The sequence below is a fragment of the Apis cerana genome, linkage group LG1, assembly GCF_029169275.1.
Source record: "Apis cerana isolate GH-2021 linkage group LG1, AcerK_1.0, whole genome shotgun sequence".
Classification (NCBI taxonomy): Eukaryota; Metazoa; Arthropoda; class Insecta; order Hymenoptera; family Apidae; genus Apis; species Apis cerana.
Genome location: NC_083852.1, coordinates 2,565,930 through 2,588,842, shown reverse-complemented (window position 1 = coordinate 2,588,842; position 22,913 = coordinate 2,565,930). Strand labels below are relative to the sequence as shown.

General features: G+C 43.5%; 1 protein-coding gene across 40 annotated transcripts in view; it reads right to left on the bottom strand.

The window, feature by feature from the left end:
• Nucleotides 1–22,913, bottom strand: part of LOC107992839 (protein muscleblind) — a 455,871-nt gene that overhangs the window by 318,358 nt on the left and 114,600 nt on the right. Inside the window, exon 4 of one of the 40 annotated variants that reach the window (XM_028664308.2) lies at nt 18,578–18,641. The exons of the other annotated variants lie outside the window; for them this stretch is intronic. Coding sequence (XP_028520109.1) covers nt 18,588–18,641 — 54 coding nt within the window. The 3' untranslated portion in view covers nt 18,578–18,587. Of the gene's footprint in view, nt 1–18,577; nt 18,642–22,913 lie in introns of those variants that run through there. 40 annotated transcript variants of the gene reach the window in all.

Below are 22,913 nucleotides of genomic sequence, written 5' to 3'. Positions count from 1 at the left end.
CATTCGTCGAGACGCAGTTTGGCGAAAAACATTCTCCCGAAACGGAGGTGGCCAGACGTCGGTTATCGATTAGGAATGACTTTCGCGCAAACGTGTCAGACGAGAGAGAGGCGCGATAAACGCGATAAGGGGAGGAGGAAGAGGAGGAGGAACGTTAAGGAGGAGGAAGGAGGGGTAGGGCGAAAGTGTTCGACGAAAAGCCGTGCGAAAAGCTCCCCCCGGCTTCAAAATTGCAGTCTTCTGCTCGCGGCAGCGATCGACGTCCCCCGATAAACCAGATGGAACGACGCCGCCTCCAAACCTCCCGACGACCCCCTATACGTGGGAAATTGCGAAAATAGAAACTGAAACGGCGTGGAAAAAACCGGGTATCGCGAGTTTTTCGACGCGCCAAGACAATGCGAGCAAAGGTGACGGATCCGCGCTTAAGAAATTGCTGCTTTGCTGGAAAGGATTCCGAAAAGGGAGTGGAATCCCAGCGATAGTGGAAAATGGGGAGAGGAACGAGAGGTTTGATGCAGGTCTCTAGATTTCGTGCTTAAGAGAAGGAGACAAATTTTAGGAGAAAACGAAATTGCACCGAGTGAAAGGGATCACGATCGATTATATCGTTGGATGGGCGTGTTTGAGGGAGTTTTGGAGTTTCGAGATTGTGCGGTATCGGCAAAAAGTGGCAACGTCTTTATCTTTATCGTAGAAACCGATCGTTTTGAAAATAAGGTGCGAAAAAGAGGGGGGGAAAATTGAGAAGGCGAAAAAGATGATAACGGTCTTGAGATAAGAATTTTTTCCCTCTTCCGGCAAATATAACGTTATTGATAAGATACGTAACGATGGAAAAGTAAAAGTAGAGGAGCGTGACCGATTAAAGAAAACCCAATACGGTGCGTGCATAATGCGTAATTACGGATAACGACTCGGGGACATTGCGTTATCGCCATCAGCCATGCGCGACATTGGACTCGGTAATCAGGATCGAACGTCATGCATGTGTAATACGTGGAAACAAAATGCGTTAACCAACTGTCATAATCCCGAGAATCTCGCGAAGCCAATAACAGAAATATTGATAACCAGGTAACAAGAAATATTTCTCTCCTACTAAAGATAAAAGTAAACGTAAATTATCCGTGCAAATAATGATTCGCAAATAATGTTTCCTAGAAAATAAATCCTTCCTCTTCTTTTTCTCTTTTTACAAAGGCTAGAAAAGAAAAACATACGACGAATAATTATTACTGGTAAATTGAATTTTCCAATATTTGCAATTTTTTTCTCTCGGCCATTTCGAAGGACGCCACTGGCTAGGTCGTCGTTGTTCCTCCGATGACCGCTTCCCGTTAAATTGAAAGTTACCCGCGAGAAGGACTTGGTCGGATCGGTGGAGCCAGTAATCGGGTTCCCTTTCTTCTCCTCTTTTTTTTGTTCTCCTCTCCCATTTTTGCTCCCCTTCATCTCCCCACCACTGCTCCATCCTTATTCGCGCTTCCACGGTTTCCACGGTTATTTTCAGTCCACGTCTCTTTTTTCAACCGGCGAACGAACGCCGCCAGGTCCGATTTCACTCGTCTCGTCGGAAAACGATGTCCTGATTGCGAGGAGAAATCTTCCGGCGGAGTCTTTACAGTACTCCCCCGCCCCCTCTATCCACGTCCCTTTCCACGATATATTCCTACTCCCTCTTGCACAGGTTCGACGAATTTTGCAGTCGACATGCTCGTCTGCCGCTCGTCTCTCCTCCTCCTCCTCCTCCTACTGTGTTCCCATCGTAGTGTGCGTACACTCTCGTTCACGAGTGAGTAAAAAAAGAAAAGAAAAGAAAACGAAGAAGAAAAAAGGAAATTATAGTCGAAAGAATTTTTCGGATTCGAGTAATAATAAATTTTATCGAAAATGATTTTCTAGAAAAATTATATATTTTTTAATTATTATTATTAAGCGAATTAGAATGTTTCCAATTTCTCTGATTTAAAAAATGCAAATAATTAAATTACCCCGTCGAATCGACGTCTGTTACATGCGCGATATTTTACAATTTCGTTCGAAATCGTTAAATGTCCACCAATGTTTCTGAACCAGACTGTACGCGTGTATCTACTACGGATGGAGAAACTACCGAGAGAACGTTTTTCTATACTTTATCGGTAGACTTTGGCGATTCTTCTCAGAGGAGGAGGAGGCGGAGGAGGAGAAGGGACGCGGGGTGATTTTCGAGATGAAGAGGGCCGCTACCAGACCAGAATCGGCCATTGATCCTCTCTGATCCTTCCGCTGATACCGTTAGTTTCCAAGATTGCCGGGTTGCCACAGATGATTGAATTATTAAGAGGGGTTAAGCGGCCGATACAAGGTTTAAGTCTGGGGGGAAGGGTTTCGAAAGCGAACTCAGTCTGCGAAACGAAGTCCAAAGGGGTGGATCGGCGGTGGTCGGTGCGTTTGTTTCCTGCGGTTGCTCGCTCGGTTTCCACGACTGATTTCAATCGCGTGATATCTGATTTAAAATCTGATTAAAAATTTTAAAATATTCAAGAGGGAATAAATTAGCCGAAATATTTCAACGTATTTTCGAAAATCTAATATTAATTTTTTCCTTTTTAATTCTTACCGAGAGAAAGAGAGAGAGAAAAAACGATTCTATCCTTCTATTTTAGGATAATTCGATCAACTCGAGGATTATAGAAATTATACACTCGCGATATATTCGTGATTTTCGTAGCCACGAGAGGAATCATTGTCGAAAATTATATTTTTTCGCTAAACGCAAAATTAAAAATTACGTTAATTGATTAAAATCCGTTCCTCTTCTTCCCCCTCGGAATTATTAACGGATTCAATTTGCCGGCAGAATAATTCCGGGATTCGCGCGAAAATAAAACCGCTCGTGTCGCGGTCGGCTGGTTATTTTTAACGATCGTTACACTCGCAAGGAAACGGCTATCAGGAAGCGATTATTAACGAATAACGTAATCCACGATCCCCTCATGCGATACTTCTAATATTCCCTTCTTCTTCTTTTCTCCTTCTTCTTTTTTTCTTTCAAACAATCAATTTCAATCGTCGAGCAAAATCTAACAAATTCCAAGTTACAGGAGAGGTTTCGAAAATTTTCGAAAAGACAACCGATCGCATATAGATAATTCCGCTTTGGGGTTAATCGGAGAAATTTCTCCCTTCGAAACGAACGAGTATATAGGATTCGGCTATTCACGAAACCGGAACAAAGCTCCTCCTCGTCGAATGTCTCCTTTCACCCGAAACTTACACGCCGCGGGAGGAAGGAATTTTCTCCCGATTGTTTTGTCGCCGGTGTGTCCGTCATTCTCGTGTCTCGGTAATAAAATTTCCTATTGGCCCCGCAGGCGGCCCCTCCCCCGCCGCCGCCCCGATCAACTTTGCAAAACTCAAATCTAATTACCGAGCGCGGGGAATACCGCCCCGCTTCGAACGAATCAGAGACAAAGGGCCAAGGAGAGAGGAGTCTTTTCATCCCGGCCGCATACGACTTGGAAGAGAAGGGGGAGGAGGGGGTCCGTGGAACCAAAGGAGTCAAAGGAATTTCTGTTCCGTGTATATCCGTGTGGGGAGCTGCGGACGTAGCTAACACACGTTCAGCTCGTAACAAAAACGTCGGAGTTCGAATATACCGGAATATACTCGTTTTTAAAATTGAAACGATACCAGAGTTGCATAACTGTATTAACGCGATTTATCGTAAGATCGCCTCGCGGCTCTTTCGGTTCGCTCGTAGCTTCGAGGCGTACACTCTTCTCTTTGAGCACGCGTTCGAGGAACGACGTCATTCGAGGTTTTCATACTTTGGTGTTCGAAATAATTAAAAGAAACGTGTTTCGTTAAAGTATATACATTGTGATTCACAAGTGGACATAAAGAGGCGAAATGCATGCACGGATTCCAAAGAATTAAACGAGCCATCGGGGATAATTGGAACGGAGGAAACGGGCAATTACTCTTCCACGTACTTATTTTTAAACGAACAAGAAGAACTCGAAGAACTCTTGATTCTTGGCCACGCTTCTTGGATACGCCAACAATCGACGATAATCAAAATATAAAGTGCAACTCAAAACCCTGTAATGTTTCCTAACCTCTCCTCGATCTCCCAAATACTCGACTTTCCCAAATAAGCCCATCGGGACAAAGTTGACGCAACGAGGTCGCTTTGGGTGAGCTTTTGGGTTCCCAGAAAAAGGAAAGCGAAATGATTAAACGAAACGTGTATCCATAACTCGTTATAACGTACGAAATCCTTGGTCCTCGAAAATTAAATATATATGTATATAGACAGACAGAGAGAGAGAGAGATACACAGGTGAGGCGAGGCACGCGAGCCACGATTACGCTTTTCGTGGCCGGCACAAGTTAGGCGGAGCAAAGTGGCCGTGGGCTGTGAGCATTACCGCAATTAGAGCCAATGAAGTCGTCCGTCGAGGGACTCGGCAAACACCCTGCATATTTAACCTTGTCGAGGAGCCGTTCTCCCTCCCTCCCTCTCTCTCTCTCTCAACCCCAATATATACACGGTATATATACTTTGCCTTTGGAGGATCAGAGGAGAGTGTCTTTCTTCTTCGTTGCCATTGAACCCGGCCAGGCCACAAGAAAGGCCACGGAGAAAATGGGGGCGGCGAAAGAGAGCATCGATTTGAAAAGACTTTGGCGGGGCTTGGTTTGTGTCCTTCGTGAAATGGAAATTAAAAGGAAGGCACTCTTTGCCCTTTTACGGAGGGGCGGTCATTGTTCCACCGGATTTTTTTCGACCCCGGCGTATTAAGCCGGCCATTGTTCCGCCGAGGCGAAATGTTGCGGCCAGTTTGCCGATCACGTTCCACCGCGATTACGTCCACTCGACGAGCATAATCGCGTGAAAAGGACGGTTGTGCAACGATTCGACACACTTGGCGGGGAGGAGAGTTTCTTGAAAGGCTGGCTTGTGAAAGGGTTTCTCGATTCTTTTTCTTTTTTTTTTCTATTTTCTTCTCTTTTTTTCAGAAAGGAGAGAGACGATCAAAAAGTGCGTGTATTCGATGCATGCTAGACCCGGGAAAGAAAATTTTGGAAAAATTAGGAAAGGTATTCTTCTCTCATTGCTAGAATCTAGGGTTATCCGAATCTGTTTGAAACGAGAATTGGCGGATTTCCTTTGGAATCTTCTCGAATCTTCTCGAAGAGGTACAGAAGTGGAATGACTCGTCCTTTAAAATGAGTTCTCCCGGAAGAATGGATTCGTTACTTCGAATCGCTTGCTCGCCGCAGATTCGACGAATTCCAAGCGCGTTACAGCGGTACACCGTTATTGATGAACCGCAACCATCACTCGTCGGTTGAAATTCCGTTCATAACAAATAGCCTTTCGGTCGGCCGCGTGACCGAGGAATAAGGAGCTTCGGCTGATCAATCTACGAACCTTATCGCATCGTTTCAAGGATCCCTCGCGTCGATTTTCATTTGACTCGTCTCGAGAAAACCGATACAACCAACCTTTACGTTTTTCGTCGAGCGAACGAAGCTTTTTCTAGGAAAAAGCTAGGAAAAGGCTAGGAAAAATCGAAAAACGGGAAACGAAAATAGGGAAACGGGGCGGAAGAGATGAGAGGAACCGCGAACACCGCCTCGAAACGAATTATCACCGGCTCGAGGCGTCGTTCCCTCGGTCGTTAGAGGATTATTAACCTTCCTCCTCGTGGAACAATTCCTGTGGAACGTATCAGACGGTCGCGCGACACGCCGTTTAAACGGGAACTCGCGATCAGGGGAAAGGGAGGGGGAGAGAAGCGAAACAGCTCATGCAAATGAGAGGATGATAGAGAAGACCGAGCGATCTTGAGTTGGCGAAAGACGGGGGCGGAGGAATCGGCAGAGGGGGAGGGAGGGGAAGACAGAAAGCAACGGCGGGCACAAAGATAGGCACGGTTGACGGATTCTCGCGGGTAAAGGGGGCCTGGGGAAAAGAGCAGTTAGTACGACTCGCTCCGTTGATTCCTTAGACGAAATACCTTTCTCCCCCCGCGATCCTGCGTTCCGCCTCGCCTCTCCCTCTCCCTCCTTCCATCCTTTCCTCGTTCTAATTTTCTTTTCCTAGCTTCTTCTCTTCTCTCTTTTCTCTTCGACTCTTCGATGTTATTCGCCGTTACATCACGCGCCTCCTCCTTCTAGAGAGCCTCTACGATCCTCTTTGATGATCTCTTCCTTCGCTCTTCTCTTTGCGCTCCAGTTTCAATCGGCCGAAACAGCAACCGCTCGCATATGCGGCGAGTTTCTCGAGAAGAGGGTAACGTAAAATGATTTTGTGTTAAAATTTCTAACGATAAAGATCTAAGCGACGATCATCGATGCTCTTGTTAATTGGAGACAATCTAGCGTGAATCCAACTCGAATGGTTCGAAAGATAGGATCCAACAAAATTATTCTTCTCCCGATTTCGAGCTTATATTAATTTTTAGAAAACAATACCGCTTTTTATTAGAATTTATTATTTCGTTAGAAACGTGCATAACGTAAAAATATAAAATAGTAATACGATATAATTATTTTCCGTAACCAATTTATGGATCACTTTCTGCGACTATTCAACGACCTTCCAGCCAATTTTCAAACAAGAATTTATACATCTTATCCTTCCTGTTGTCGCTTTCTCGCCCAAATCTCTCCCATTAAAATTTCTTTTAATTTCAGCATCCCTTTTCCATCTCCCCTCCCCGATTCCCTCATCCACTTAATCGAATTAGTTTTAATCTCCATTTCCTTTTTTCTACACATCGGCCCCGTTTCTGGAAACGATTCCACCGACGTCACCACCAGCCACCATCTCCAACCTCTTTCCATACTCCCCCCCTCCCTCACCCCGGCCCTGTTGTTTCTGTCAGCGTAGGAAAATCCGTCGTGGCCAGTTCCAAAGCCTCTGAGCACCGACGACGACCTCTCGATAACCTGTATCTTCGAACGACGATTCCAACTTCACTCGAACCCCCCTCACGACGCCTGCAGGACCGTCAGATGCACACGACCGACTCCGGCACTCCCTCGTTCTGCCGCATTTACCTTCGATCCATTACCTTATCCGAAACGGGCCATCCTTTCGTTCGAATCGAGGAACCACCGCTCTTTCTTCCACTCGTTCTATCGTTGCGATTCCTTCTATGAATCGTAAGGGATTAGAATTGAATTCGTCCCCGTAAATACGGGGAGAATTTGTCTCGTGGATTGTTCCCTGCTGGGGAGATGAATCATGCAATCGTGGTTGATCCGAGCAATATAATCGAACGTTATTAATTCGTGTCGAGAAATATAAATGTCGATGTTTATCCCGATGTACGTGTTAGAGCGATTGTAAAGTTGAAATTCAAACTTTATTTCTTTGAGGCAAAAATATAAAGATCGTATTTTTGCAACAACTGTAAGAATTGTTCTCTGTATATTTATGCCTCCTCTTACGAATATTCTTCAACATTTCTTCATGTTGCCACTTCTCCCCGGCAACAAACGCGGATTTATCATTTTTCCGCTCGATTAATCGGCCTAATCCGTATCTTTCGCAACACCTTTCGCACGTTTCAATTCCAAAGGATTAACGAAATCTCTCCGCCGTTTTATCACGAGGAGGGGGCTGTCTCCTCCAATTTGCGTTCCGCCGATAAAACTTTCGTAATAACCGGATAACGATCGGGATATTAGATCGGCGATAAAAACGGGCTGGATCGGAAACAGAAATTTTTACTTAAAAGGACAATTGTTTCACGGAAAATGAAAAGAAGGAAAGCCGCGTCTACGGATAATATTATTGAGATATATTATTATTCGATTAAGGAAGGAGGACGCTTAGATGTAAATAATTATTAAGTAAAAAGCATGTAAATCACACTCGTATTTGCGTTTAAAAGTTTCTCCTCCTCGAGGAAAATGGAATTCGTTTCTACTTTCTAGCTTGTTCTTTTTCAAGTTCGAAAAGCATCGGATAAGAACCGAGGAACGACGAAAGGAGAGGAGAAGAAAGGAAGAGGATCGAAGGGGAGAAGAGGAAAAGCGCCGATGATAGGGATTTTCTCCTAGGTTGCGGAAGGAAGGTTGGCTAGAAAGAGAAAAGAAGTGGAGGGGGCCATAACTTTCGATCCCCCGGCAATCTCGGTTTATAGGGACTTGGTCGCATGACAATGCGGCCGGTTCGGCAGGTGGTGCGTGCCAGAAGCCTAATTCGGGCCACGGCACATGCCGCTCGTAAACCAGCTCCTCTACACGTGCCCGCCCCGTGACGAGAGAGAATCTAATTTCGACAAATTGCGAGGCTATAATGTCGGTTCGCGATCGACGAGAGAAGCGCGACACGCGCGCCATCTGCGAGCCAGTGGCGCCGCCTACCTAGTCTCCGGATAGCCTGCCTACTACAATATTCTTCCAACTTTTTACGCTTCGTCTAACGTTCCAACGCACGTCGACGGAAGACGATGTTGAAACGCTGTGCATCGCTTCGTAGGAGAATCGAAAATCAGCGAATATGGGATCTCGTAATACGCTTTATAATTGCCTTATATTGCGTTACAATTTCGAAAAGTACGATGCAAGTACGTCTACGAGACAAAGGTAAAACGCTTGTTTAATATCAAAGGTTATTGAATAGGGCGCCAAAGTTGTACGAATCCAATTTCGACAAAGTTGCACCAAGCATGTAACTTTGCGATTCTCGCACGGTGCATACGTAGCAATGTGCGAAGATGGCGCCACTTATCTGTCTGCAAATCCTAGGGTCCACTATAACGACTAGCGTGCCAATTTTCCATAAAGCTCGCGATTCAGGCGAACTGGGATCCACCCGTTAACCCTTTACGACGTGCTCACGCGATATTCTCGACGGGTTTAACGGGATGCGTACAGGGTTTAGCCGCGATTTTCTTGTTTAATGCTACCGTGGACTACGGTAATTCGTATTGCTATTCGTTAATATCGGGGAATGGAAAGTGGTGTTTCGCCAGTTTGCTCTGCGTTTAATAATAATTCCCGTTACTCCACTTTGCTTCGGATATGGATCGCTTTTTCTCTTTCTTTTTCCAGCGAGAATTCGATTCGCGACGATTCGATCTCTATGCGATTATAACCACGATCACGAAGGGACAAGCGTAGCTCTTGTTAATAGTCTTGTAATTTGGCTCGAAGTTAATCGGATGAACATGCCGCTCGTAAACTGTCGAAACAAGAGGCAGGGTGTTACACGAACCCTCATGGCACACGTGACCTGCTCCAACGGCGCAATTTGTAAGAAAGAATGGCAACCAAGTTGCTTGTTATGCCATTAAGGGGATAACTGCCCTCACCAACTTTCTGCAAAACAGCTTCAATTAGCTTAATTGTATCCTTGAAATGTAAAGATAGAAATAATCTTTCCGTTTGACGATCTTTTCTCTTTTCCTTCTTCTATTCGACAAAAAATGATTTATCTCACAATTTAGTAACGATCGTATCTACAATTGCTGTATCGTTCAATACTTATTTCAAATTCAAGCGCAACTGAAAAGTGAACAATAAACATCCACTTTTTCTCCACGCTATAAGCCTTGTTAAACGACAATTAATAATACTCAATTAACCAAAATTAAAATCTTAATAAGAAAGCCGATAAGGGATAAAAAAAACAGGAGCCTCGATCCAGTACGGGACCAGCTCTAATAATATCGAACAATAACAGACGAATTAACCCTCGTTATACCCACAAATATATAAAACGTCAAACGTCATCCAAACTTCGCAAACTCGCCCAAACTTAAACGAAACCCGTGCAACAAACTATCGATCGACAGATAGGCAGGAGGAACCAACAACACGCGGGAAACTCACTGCTTACCGTTTGCGTACACTTCGAATTCGTCTCGTGCCATAATTACGCGAAGGAAGGAGGGAAGAAATCCGTCCAAACTCGCGATGATAGCACGCGCTGACCCTCGTTCGAAAAGGAGGAGGAAAGTGTCATCGAGGTGGCGATTAAAGAGTTGGAGTCGGCAATTTCGGAGAGGAAAACTTCGATTTCCCCGTAAACTCGACGTAACTTTATTGTCGCGGGGGAAGGGAAGAATGCTGACGAACGAAGAAAGCCGCGAAAATCGGGAAGGAAGAGGCCTCTTCCTCTTCTTCCTCGCTGAAAGTCGACCAAGCCTCGCGGCGTCTAAAATTCTGTCACGCGCGCGTCATAAGTCCCCCGTGTCTTTAACCGGGAGGAGAAGCTCGCTTTCCCTTCCAACGTTCGGGGCTCTAAAGGTATTATGTACTTTGGGAAACACCGGTGAGCCTGGATGGTAATTTGCTTGTAAAATCGGTCGATAATTTATGCGATGATTATTCGTAATTTAAAAAAAACGCGGAACCAAAGTTCAAAGTTTCGAAGAGTGCCCTTCTCCTGTTGGAAGAAGAAAGAAGGAGAGAATTGGACGAGTCTAATTTTGAAATTGTTCCCCGGCAAAAATGAGAGAACGTGACTTATCAAGCTTTCCACCCATGATCCTCATTTAAGAATCGCCCACCCCATCGAGTGTTTTGCTAGTACGTACACGTACGTATGTCCCACTCGAGCAAACTCCCAACATCTCTTTCGAAACTGGGGCACAAATATCAAATCTCAACACACTCCTATCCTCCTCCTCCTCCCCCATCCACCATATCTACCCCCCGGACGAGAATCACGAGAAGAAAGCACCGAAAGTATCGGTGGTATCAAGTGGGATCTCGTTTGCCCGGATCTCAATCGTCAACCGGTGGGATGGAGATTCCACGACGATTCTCAAAATTCTGTCACGTCCCCGTCATAAGTTTGTCGCCGCTTTTTTAACCAAGCGTGCGTACCACCACAGATATTCCAGAGTTTGGGGTGTAATTCTATTCTGCCCCTCGATGGAACGCGATGGAGCACGAAGGGTAAGGAGGGGGTGGTTTAAAAGAAAGGGTTTAACACGAGGGGAAGAGAGAAGACGTCGAGGAAGAGCCAATCGACGTGGTAAGCATCGAACGTCTCCGTTTCGAACGTCTCGGTTGCTTGGGTTGGTGCAGAGGTCGTTGGAGGGTGGGTTTGGTAGCCACGAGGAGGTGGTGTGCGACGGTCAGGCGTGGCCGGCATACCAAATCCACGAGGGGGTATTCCGGTCATGTAACAGCTACCCAGGAGGAGGAGGAGGAGGAGGAAGAAGAGGAGGAGGTTTCGAGGCGGGGGAGGGCTACTTCCGTCTTCCTTCAACGGCCCTGTTTTACTCGTTTTCGCAGCCCGGTTCTCCATAGGGTTGGGGAGAGGGTATTAATTGGCTTACGAGGCGACACTCATTAGCACTTTGAGAGCACGGGAAGGGGTGAGCGGAGAAGGGGGTGGCGAGACGTCCTCCTCCCCTCCTCAACTTCGAAGGCGTTGCTCCACGTTGCCGGCCCGCGTCACGCGCCTTACTCTACATTCTCCCTCCTCCTCTCCCCGTTGCCCCCACGTCCCCTTTTCCTATTTCACCCCTATTTCTCTCCCTTTAATCTTCCCTCTTCCGAGGAAAATTGTCGCCTGGTACTTCCTACTCTCTTCTCGCGTGTTTCTCCTTTTTGTCTTTCTTCCCTCTCCCTCCCCTTTCTTTCTTTCTTTCTTTCTTTTCCTTTGTTGGCGAGAGATATATTTTGGACGCGTGTATGTTAAAATTAGGGAAAACCAGGCGAAATTAGGGGAGAGGTTCGAAAACTTCGGAGATTTGTCGAGGCATAGATGGACCTCGTCGAGGAAGTTTCGAAAGAGGAGACTAATTAACTGAGAGAGTTTTAGAACGGGGTCTCGTTTGACACGTTTTGGAAGAGATGGTTTATCAACCGTGTGAAGTTTGCTTTTATTAATGAGCAGGCTAACGAGCTTCCACTACCACTCATCTTTTCACCTTACTTTTAAGTTGAAGAGAAACGGCTCGTTCGTGTTGTGGTTTTGACTGTCGAATTGAGAAGACAAAAAATTCCTTTCTTTCCTTCCCCATAGTTATTTTGGCGCAAACTTGCAACGATCCATTCGTCCCCTTCTCCGTCATAATCAAACTATCCCTTTCGGGCAGAAGGGAGCACGTCGATGCATCCACGTAACACGATCCGTGGAGGATGTCGAGGACGAGCAATGATCGATTCACCGTGGATCAATCTTGATTAAGGCCTCGACTCGCTCTAAATACCATCGACGAGGCAACATACCTCGAACGATCCCCGATGTGTTCAACCTCGTGTCCCACGCTCCTCTGCACCCAAATATTTTCCCTTCTTTCGTACACTCTCCATTTCCATTAAAAGAAAAGAAAAAATAAAGACGGAAATTTTCTCCAACGAAAATCCCTCTCCCTCTGCGTCAAATAAAACTTCCGAGAACGAAGAACGTCCTATTATTTATCCAAAAGTCTGATCTCCCCCTCATAAAAACTCTCCCCCCCAATCAAAACTCGAAAACTCCAAAATGGGACCCGATCGATGGTTCCACTCCACGAAATCCATCGTGCGCGGGTAGAAGATACGGCTGGAGGGAGGACGTCGTTTCGTGGGACGTGCAAATTGCACGAGACGACGACGACGACGACGACGAGACGGTAATGTAGCCCGGGGAGGGAGGCTACGAAGACCACGACGGAACAATACCTTATCGAGCAGCAACATTGTCTACTAGGATCCACTCTCGCTCTCCTCCACCCAATATTCTCCCCTTTCGACCTCGCGCTGCGACGTGACGCTGCTCGAGAAATACGCGTACGAGCGAATCGCAAGGGAAGGGGAGCAGGCGCACACACAGAGTGTACACACATTGTCCGATTGTACGGAAGGGAGGGCGCGTAGACGTTGCGGTGTTCCGATCAAATTGGATCTACTGAGAGTTCGGGGAGGGAGAGAGTATCGGGTCGACCGCACCGCTGCAAATCCACGGGAACCACGAAATATTCGCCGGCCACAATTCCTGTCGTCCCGTCCCCGCAAACCGAGCGCCGCTATATTTTCCGGGGAAATGCCGATCGACGCTCACGCCCCGGATACTTTGCATAATATCGGGAAAGGTGACAGCGATACCTCGATCCACGCGTGATCGCTCCACGCAAGTCGGCCGGTTCGATTCCCTTCCGAAAATGATCGTTTTAGCGCGCTTAAACTTTACTCGTGTTCCCTTTGCGCTTCGGGAAGAATCAGCAACTCGATCACGAGTTTTTATATTTTAACGCGTACCTTTACGTGTAAAAGAAGAAAATTTGTTATTTGAATATTTTCATCGCTACCTCGTAATAATTTAATAAGGGAGAAACTAATTTCATTCCGTGCTCGCAAAACTCGGAAACTTTGAAAATAATATTTCTATCGCGACGGGGCTGTCAAGCCCGGACCGAACGCCGAAAATCTAGGTCGATCTAATTTGAGAAAAAAAAATTTAACTATTCAACGGTACGTCATTCCACGCTTTATAATATTACGTATAAAGAGCTTAGGGATCTATATTTTAAAAAAAGCCAAACACAAATAAATATTATCGATGAGAGTCGGTATTCGAGCGCAAAGGGTTGAAGCCCGATAAAAGTTCCTCATAGACCGCTCCATCTACCATCTACGCATGGCCAGTGTACGAGCTAGAAGAGATAAATCGTGACAGATCACCTTTTCACCTCAATGAAATCGAAAATCTATGTTCGCACATCTTCCTCCTACATTATGAACGAGCGGAATGTATTTAAAGTAAAAAAAAAAAAAAAAGAAAAACGCGATATTTCAACTTCGATCGAGCGAATCAATTATTATTGGAACGAGTTAAAAAGATCACGAGGGTCACGGGGTCACCCTTTTCAGCCACCATACGTAACCCCTCTCCCCCACGAAAGGAGGGAAGGGGTTAATCCCTGACTGTTCGCGAGGATTGTCGAATTTATCGCGACACTTACGCGTCCCTTGTCCCCGGCAAGCTTTCGCGCGAATTATTGGCCGAAGTGGACACGTTTCAAATATATATATATATATACACACGGTCTACAGGGAACCGTAAATCCTGCGTGGGCCCGGATGTTGTGTCGCGCATTGACGCGGCAAATAATGGATACGTGTAGTTTCGCGCTATGCTATACCGACGATATCGGCGGAGGGAGGACGGGAAAAATTAGACGAGCTTTTGTGAATGTTAAATGGATCGGAATTTATGCTTAATTTTCGGGTAATGGGAAGTGGATAGGCGGGTAATGACGCATGGATATTTTGCCGTGGAATAGGAAGGATGATTTATAAATCGATGGAGCAAAATTTTCGCTGCTATACCCGATTCCCCGCGTCGTGTCGCGCGTAGCAGAGGAGGGAGGGAGGGGGAGTTACACGATCACGAGCAGAATGTCGTCTGGGATTATCTGTCGAGAGAGATTAGTCAGGCGAGGGAAAAAAAAATGTTTTCGCGCCAACGCTTAACTGTAAATAACAAAGATACGGATATTATTACGGATATCGATAAGATTTTCTTTTTTTCAGTAGGAAGATATGTGCGCATATACTCTTATTCGCTTCGATTAAGATCCAAGAGAGGGTTTGCAAGTTCGAAGTCGAATTTATTTCGAAAATTTGGTCGAGGATATATTACAAATTTTCCTTCCCCTCGACGGAAAGCCTGCTGCGAAAAATTATCGTACAAATTCTCGCCTCGAGTAAATTTGTACATGGAACGATACAAGGAAGATTTCGGGACAGATACGTGGAAAGTGGGTCAAAATCGTGCAAGGGGTTACGCCCACTGCCACCCTCCCTCTGGTTGGCGAGCAGCGATGTTTCACGCGGGGCGACGCGGATTCGCGACGAGGACAATATCCGTGGCGCCTCGCGCTATCGACGCGGCCCGAAATTTCGTTACGGGCCAACATCCAAGCCGAGACATCCTTCGAGACGGGGGAGGACCGCTTTGACTTGGATGAGTCCGCCGCTGTCTGTCCCGCCATTGATCGGCCATCGATCCGCCCTTTCGTCTACGTATGCGTCCGCTCGTGCGTGATTTTATTTCAACAACGGAGAGAAAAGGAATCTGCCACGAACAGGATGACGAAGAGGAAGGGAATTCGAGAATCCGTGTTGATTTCTCGCATCAGTTTTAATCGAGAAATATAATAAGACACGACGATATACTTTTTGAAAAAAAGAAAAGAAGAAAACAGGAACATTTTCACCATAACCGAGGCTCGACGATCTCGTCCCTTCGACGATTGTTTTAATTCCTTCTTCCGTTTCTCCCCTCCCCTTCTCCTTCCTTTTTTTTATTTTCCACGATCCTTTTGTCCCTTTTACGCACGACAGTGCGAAGGACAAAGCGTGGAAGGCGTTTTCTTTCTCCCTTTTTTCCGAGAGATTATGAACCGTTTTGCGAGTCTCTCTCTCTCTCGACCAGGGTGAACGAATTAGAGAGGAAATGGGCTGAATTTTATCCGCGATTCTACGGCGCCGGTTTAAATCGGGAGGAGGGAGGGGGTCCGCTCCACCGCGTTTTCCACGGAATCAATTTCCCTTTTACCGGTGTGTTTTGTTGCGCGCTCTGATGCTCTATTTATTCCCTTTCGCTCGCTTATTTGTTTGTTTGTTTGTCTGTTTTTTTTTTTTCGTACACGCGAGATACTTGCGCACTCGGGAATCATCATAAAGCAAGGATCGGTCGAGCACCTTTCGAGCGGGGGATTAATAAAACTGTTTCGAATGGAATAAATGGATCGGGTAAGGGGAGTACACTGGAAAAAGTATTTTCGATCGAGTGCAACTGGTATTCGTTGTATTTCGCAAGAGGATCTCGTTGAAAATAACCGTAGTGTTTTCGACAGGTGAATATATCTATGGTATTATATTAATATTAATTGCACGAGGGGATGTTAAACCGATTCGAATTGTGTAGTGAATATATATGTATAAAAAGGGGAGAAAAACGCGTCGTTCGCGCTTAATTTTTCAACCGAAAATTGAAGAAGAAGGTACGAGAGATATCGTTGATGACGATTTTGCTCCTTTTGCCTTTATACCAAATATTGTATCGTAATTCAATTTTCCAATTTGGTTGGAGAACCTTATAAATTCGAATCTTCGAAACTATAGATCAGCGAATTATCGTATCTGCAAGCTTCCTGTTTAATTAATTCCATCGACTCGAATCTTCCGATTATCTAAAATTCGTACCCTTCACTCTTCCATTTAGGATCTAATTATCCAAGACAATTCGAAATACTTTCCAAGCTCGTTAATCATTTCGCTCTAAATAAATTACATGTCCACAAATTATATACGAGTCTTATATAAAAATGAGAAAAATTTTCGCTCCGTTCGTGTCGATTAGATTATGCATCGGGCAAAAGAAAGGATGCTTCGATCATCCCGATACGATCGACGTTCGGTCCAAACCACGAAACAACGAGCAGGCTGAAATATACAAGATCGAAAGGAATCCGACATTCCACGTAGCACGGCTATGACGGACGTGTTACGAAGATGGGACGTGATACGAAGCGGTCCTGGAGCATTACGTATTGACGAGTGTGCGGGTCTGGCGCTGGGAGAAGCGGGGAAGGACGGGGGAAAGAAGGGAAAGAAAAGTCGAAGGGCTGGCAATGGTTCCGTAGTGCGGCCACGTAGTCGCCGTTTGTCGATCGTACCGCAATAATTCCTTATTGCTGCTCCTCCAACTCCTTCTTCCTCGATCGCTCCACTTCCACCCCCCACGATTCTCCACGTCCAGCCACCCTTTCTCTCTCTCCAAGGCTGTCTCCTTCTCGTCATCCTCCGCTTTGGGGGAGGCAAGTTTTGGGAGATCAATTTTGGAGATTCGTTAGGCAAGCTTTCAATTAATTGCGTTTTCGATCTGTCGTTGTTTTCATTAATTTCATTCGATTCTTTTTTCCTTTCGTAAGAATTTGGATGTTTTCGGTTTAATTCGATGCTTCTAGAAATTACCGGGTTTCCAGGAGGATTGAAATTTATTTTAAGTGTCGTGCAAATCATGAAAATAAAGCATTAAGTTGGAAATTAATTCTAAAGAAGAGGAAATTTTTTTCAAAATGGTATTTAATATGTTCTAAAATCGAAGAAGCGATTGGTTAAAAGAATCCGGTTAATTTCTGAAGTGGGACGATATCGATTGCTAATTACTCGATTCGAAATGAAAAAAAAAACGTACTTCCTCGATATACACTGCGATATTATTCTCGATCGAACCTTTCCATTTAATAAATTAAAACTAACAAAGAGAGAGCACGTGGCTATTGTCGAAACGATTCTTTCGTATATATATATATATCATATATGAATCAGTAATTAAACTTTCCGTCAACCTAACGGTACCATTCTGTCACAAACACGATCGATAAATTAAAAATTACTTTCAACGAGACTGGATTGAAATTTTTAATTACCTAACCGATTCTTCCTCAAACATCACCTTTCGCCCATGTATCACTTAACGAAATAGTGGAACCGTGTCGGTCCCGATGATAAATTGTACAAAGTAACTACTTTGATCGAATTCCCGCGTATATATTTCCCACTATAACTGAAATATGGTAATTGGTTCCGATTATTTATTACTTAGCTAAATCACTTATTAACCGATCGATCGATCTTGGGCTCCTTCGAATTCTCGAGTTGAGGCTTTCGAGAAATTCTTTATCTGGAGAGTTTCGTAAATTCTTTTACGAAGCTGACTGACTGGTATTGTAACAATCACGATTGAATAAAAAAAATATTAATTATAAAATTGAAGAAGTTTCTTAAAACACTCGCCGTGATCGCGTACACTCCCGAGAACGCATCGAGCGCCAAGTTAATAAATTAATACGATAAAATCATGGTCGGCCGGCCCTTAGCCTTAAAACGTGCAAAACACGCCCTAAGAGAAGGGAAAGAGACGTCTCAGCAGTCTCGGTGGGGAGCAAGGTCGTCCTTCGTTCCGAGATGATATCTGGTTCGCCCGTTCTTTCCAGACTATACATTTTTATCTTCCTTTATTCTCTCTCTTGTCCGCTCTCTCCGTCTTCTCGTGAAACTTTAATGGAGCTCGTAAATTAGGCCGACTTCGCGATCGCTCTTGCGCAATCGAGGCTGGCGCACGATGTTTGAAAAGAAAGAAAAAACTATATTCCACGCGATTTGCGGGAATAAATTCGAATATTCGTGATTTTATTATTAAAATTTTCTTGGAATATTCTAAAAATTCTCAACACTCGATCGAGCATTTACCATTTCTCCTTCCTCTCTTTTCGATATTAAATCGCATGATCTCCAATTTCTCCCTCATTTTAACGCGACGCTTCTCTCGCATCGATGATCGAAACAATTAAGGGCACGCACGAGTCGAACAAATTCGTATCGTAATCGAATTATTCGAATGTTGGAAGCTCCTCTCTCGGCCGATCTCCGAGCGAGGAATGCGAACGATTGACCGTAGGCGAAAATTCACGCGAACCGCCCACGCTTCGAGACGCGCCAATGGCGCTAAATATGGAGAACAAGGCGGCCGACATTGAATGCAAACCGCCCGTTTGAAAGATGACCATTTCAATTTTCCATAATAATAAGAATAAGGAAAAATTTCGTCGCTTACCAGTCTATCGTTACCAGCCGGATAATTTAATGCGGAAAAGATAACTGAACCGAGGTTCGCTCACCTGGAACAGAGAAATGAAAAACGGGGAATTAATTTCGTTACGGAACGAAATTAATGCGATTTCGATGCGTGATTGAAAATTACCTTCCAAAAAAAAAAAAAAGAAAAAAGAAAAAGAAAAATTTAAGAACGTTCACGTTCTCGAGAACGAACAGTTTGCGCCCGAAAAGTTACTTTTCGCACGAGTAGTGGCCGGAGCGAAAGTTTAACCCTCGAAGTGGCCATACGCGGAAAATTACTCTCGAAATTAGATTGGAGAAACCGATTCTTAATTCGAAGTACGGCCGACGCGAACAACTTGCAACGTTCCAAACTTTCAATTTCGAGCAATTTCCAACTTTCATATCGCAATTCGAAATTCGGCCGATCGCCATTCGTTTACGTAAACTTGCGCGCACGATTTCGATTCGATCGTTGCCTTTCGTGCCATCGTCGTGGGAAAAAAAGAGAAGAAGCGATCGAGTGTAAATATTTCTTTATCCATGTCTCACGTACGAGGAACGTTTCCGCGAAATATCTTATCGTTCGAGAACGATGATACGCGTGCGTGAAAAAAAAAAGAAACGATAATTTCGCAAATTCACTTAAAGAGAAACGAAGCTATGTATAATTACGAGAAGAAAAATTTGAAGAAAAATATTTGATTCTACGCCTGTAAATTTCCAGCTCAAGGTAATTAAGTTACTGGAAAATCAGTCGATCTTTTTCTCGATAAATTTTCAAATTTTTTTCGACCGAAACGAAATGTCGAAGAAAAAATATTTTCACACGTAGAATCATATATCGTATCTTTTAATCAATAATCCGATTATTAGAAATTGTTGTCCAGCCGAATTAGTCGAATATCACGTGTGCAGAATCGTAAAATAAAACCTCTATCGATATATCCAGTTATTGGAAATTATTATCCGGTCCAAAATTCCATTTTCGAAATGAAAACAAAGTGTTGAGCAAAAAAATTTTTTATGCCCCCTTTTCTCTTATTATTTCACACACGTTGAATCAAGCGCGTAAAATCTCGATTGCGCTGTCAGTAACCAGCTATAATCCTCATTTTTACATCCCTCCTCATTTAATAGAACCACGTGCAAAGATTTAATTGTATTAACATCCGCTAAGTGAACACGGCTAACAAGGATGTCCTCCCATCTCACAAAAGAGCGGAGGCAATAAAGTTGCAATATTACCAGCCGGAATTGCTAGTTAGGATTAGCCATACACGTGGATGGAACAGATTTTCCTCGAATGCGCGAACGAATAGCTCCATATTTTCGCAAGTTAAATTTCCCGTGATCCGATGAGCTATATAAACGCGTATATCATCGCTTTCCTTCGTTTGCTTACCTTACGAATATCGAAATAAATAACGCGAGCAGAGTGCGTTTCAATAATAGGCGAACGAGCGACCAACTTTCAGATAGATGAAAAGTTTAAAGTTTAAAGTTGAAAGCAACCCCTGATGGAGGTGGAGATTACACGCATAAACATTCGTTTAAAAAGTACGAAAATTTGTAAAATATTATAAGATTAATACTACGGTGAACGCGACACTAGCGCCACATGTACGAGTTACTAGCATCTCATACGCTCACCTATTTCATCACTCATTCCTCCCTGAAAAATTAAACTATATCATCGAACACTAAAACTCCTATAACGTCGTCTTCAAATTCGAACGAGTCACACAATCACCATACCAACTCCTTCCCCACGTGTGAATAAAAATCCCTCCCCTTTCCAATAGAGAGAAAAAAATAAAAGAAATATATAGCGTGTTTCGTATACATTATCAACGCGGATGAATATTTTTTCATTCCACAATAAAATTGCGCAGTACACGCGTCGGTCTTCGCCATAAGCTTCATTGCGTAATCCTGGAATATTTTATTGCGCGTGGGAACGACGTACGTCATGTACCGCGTCGGTTTTAACGAGGATAGGATCGCCGTGGCTGTTTGCGTACGCGCGTCTTTCCCACATCGATCGATAAAAACGTTGTCGCGATTTATCGAAAGCGGGCATATCTCCCTTCCTTCTCCCTCCCCCGGTACAGGACGTGCCGAACCGAACCGAATTACCGACCGAGACCGAGCGGAGGTCGGATTAATTACACTCTACTTTCATCCTGTCTCGTGGTAATTAGAGGTAAGTCGGGATTAATCGTCGCATTTGAAAAGCCCGCCACTGGGTCGCCGGGACGATTAACCATGGCGGGTGGGGATCACGTGATGCGCGGACCAGCTGTTACACCAGCTTGTTTTTCGGGTGGAAAAATAGAGATGGGATTAATTCGGTTACTTTAATTTTAATTTTTAGCACGATGGTTTATTGAATTTTTGTCGTCCGTGTTTTTTCCCCGTGTTTTTCCGATTCAATCGATTTCCATTGAGGTTTGTTACAGCTTTTTCTTTTTTTTTTTTTTTGCATTTATGACACTCATGATGGGTATATTTTTAGATTACGGTTAGGTTTTGTCGATTTTTTTTTTGTGTGTTTCTTGTTAAATCGATTGGAATGATCGAAATCCATTTTTCTTTCTTTCTTTCTTTTTTTTTTTTATTGATATTCGCGATGGGGAAATACTTTTAGGTTTGTGGTTACGTCGATTATAAAATTTGTTGTTTTTCGGGCGGAAAAATAGTTATTTTGATGATACTGTGTTCAATTTTTTTCGATATTTTTTTCTCCAGTTGATTTTCAACTGAAAAATCATTTCATCTAAAAGAAAAAGAAAAAACGAAACGATTTCGAAAAAATTTTTTCGTTATTTAGATACATTGTAAGTATTTATTTCGTGTCTATAATAATATACTCGTACCATTTTACGTACATTCTCGTAATTTATCAAACGAAATGCCTCTCGATTATTTTCTTCTTATTATTCCATTAAAATAGTAAAATACTAAAATAGATAGGAAATAGATGTCAATGCCAGGAAAATACGATAAAACGCTATTGGAGTTCATAAAGGAAAGAATGGGTGGTGTAGGCGCGAGAAATGCGAATTTTATTGCAAAAGACGTCACTAGAATAAATGGACTCCTCGCGTCAGTCTATCATAAGATATCCATTATTGCAATAAACTGTAATACAATTACAAACGATCACTTATCCATCGACAAATATAGGATAAGAGTAGTACGCAATTCGTGGAAACACAACCCACGTATCGCTAAAATAAATTTCAATACTAAAATAGAAATATGATATTTGACGCCATTTTACTTCCCTCCTCCCCTCCCCCCTCTTTTTTCCACGGTAACTCTGTCAATCTTTGTATATTATCGATCGAGCAAACCGTTTCCATAGAAATAATTAAAGAGAGACTCTAACGTTTACATTCCGTGTTCGATTCTTGAAAAGAATCAATGACGGCATCGCAAGTTACAAAGTTGCGCTTGTCTTCACGAGTGACACAATAATAGCCGCTTATTTTTTCGCTAAGTCCGGTTTACCGATAGATATCGAAGATGACGCAAAGTTTCGCTCGATACTAAAATCTAGAATAAAGTGACACATTATCTCTCGAGTCTATACATTATATTGACCACAAGTTTTTAAAGTTTCTTGGAATACGTATTAATACGTATTCCAAGTATTGAAAAAAAAAAAAAAAAAGATTAAATTAGCAAAAATTTTTCAACGAGGAAGAAACATCGCAACGTTTTTTATTTCTGTTCAATCGTAAATTTAAATTTTACACGGAATTCGTGATCGTCCTTGAGCATACGTAACCTATACAAAGAATAATTAAACGATCCAAAGAAAAAAAGAGGAGCTTATTTATAGTTAGCTCCGATTTCGAAATTATCAACGAATCCTCTCAACCTTTAAATTCGTTACGTTAGCAATGGTACGCGCCATTTCCATCGGAAACTCAACGGAGCTCGTCGCCACAGGATTCCAAGCCAAGAGAAATACATTAAACCCACTTTACTATGCGCACGGGTATAGTTATATTTTATCGCTTGTCACTTTGCACGGTTCTACGTGCACGAAAAACGAATATGTGTACATCCGCACGTGATATCGAGCGTAAAGTAGGACTTGCGTTAATTAGTTGTTTCGCCAGATCGATGGTTCGCGCCGAAATAGCGGAAATGATATGATGAGCACAGCGTCCGACGTTATCGTTCGATGGTAAAAAATAAATTCAATGGTAACAGTGCTCAAGATGGGTTTAAAAAATAAATAATAATGAGAATATAATAATTAATACATTTGCGTTTTTGTATTATACTTATTTTTATATATTTTTTAATTAATTATTTTT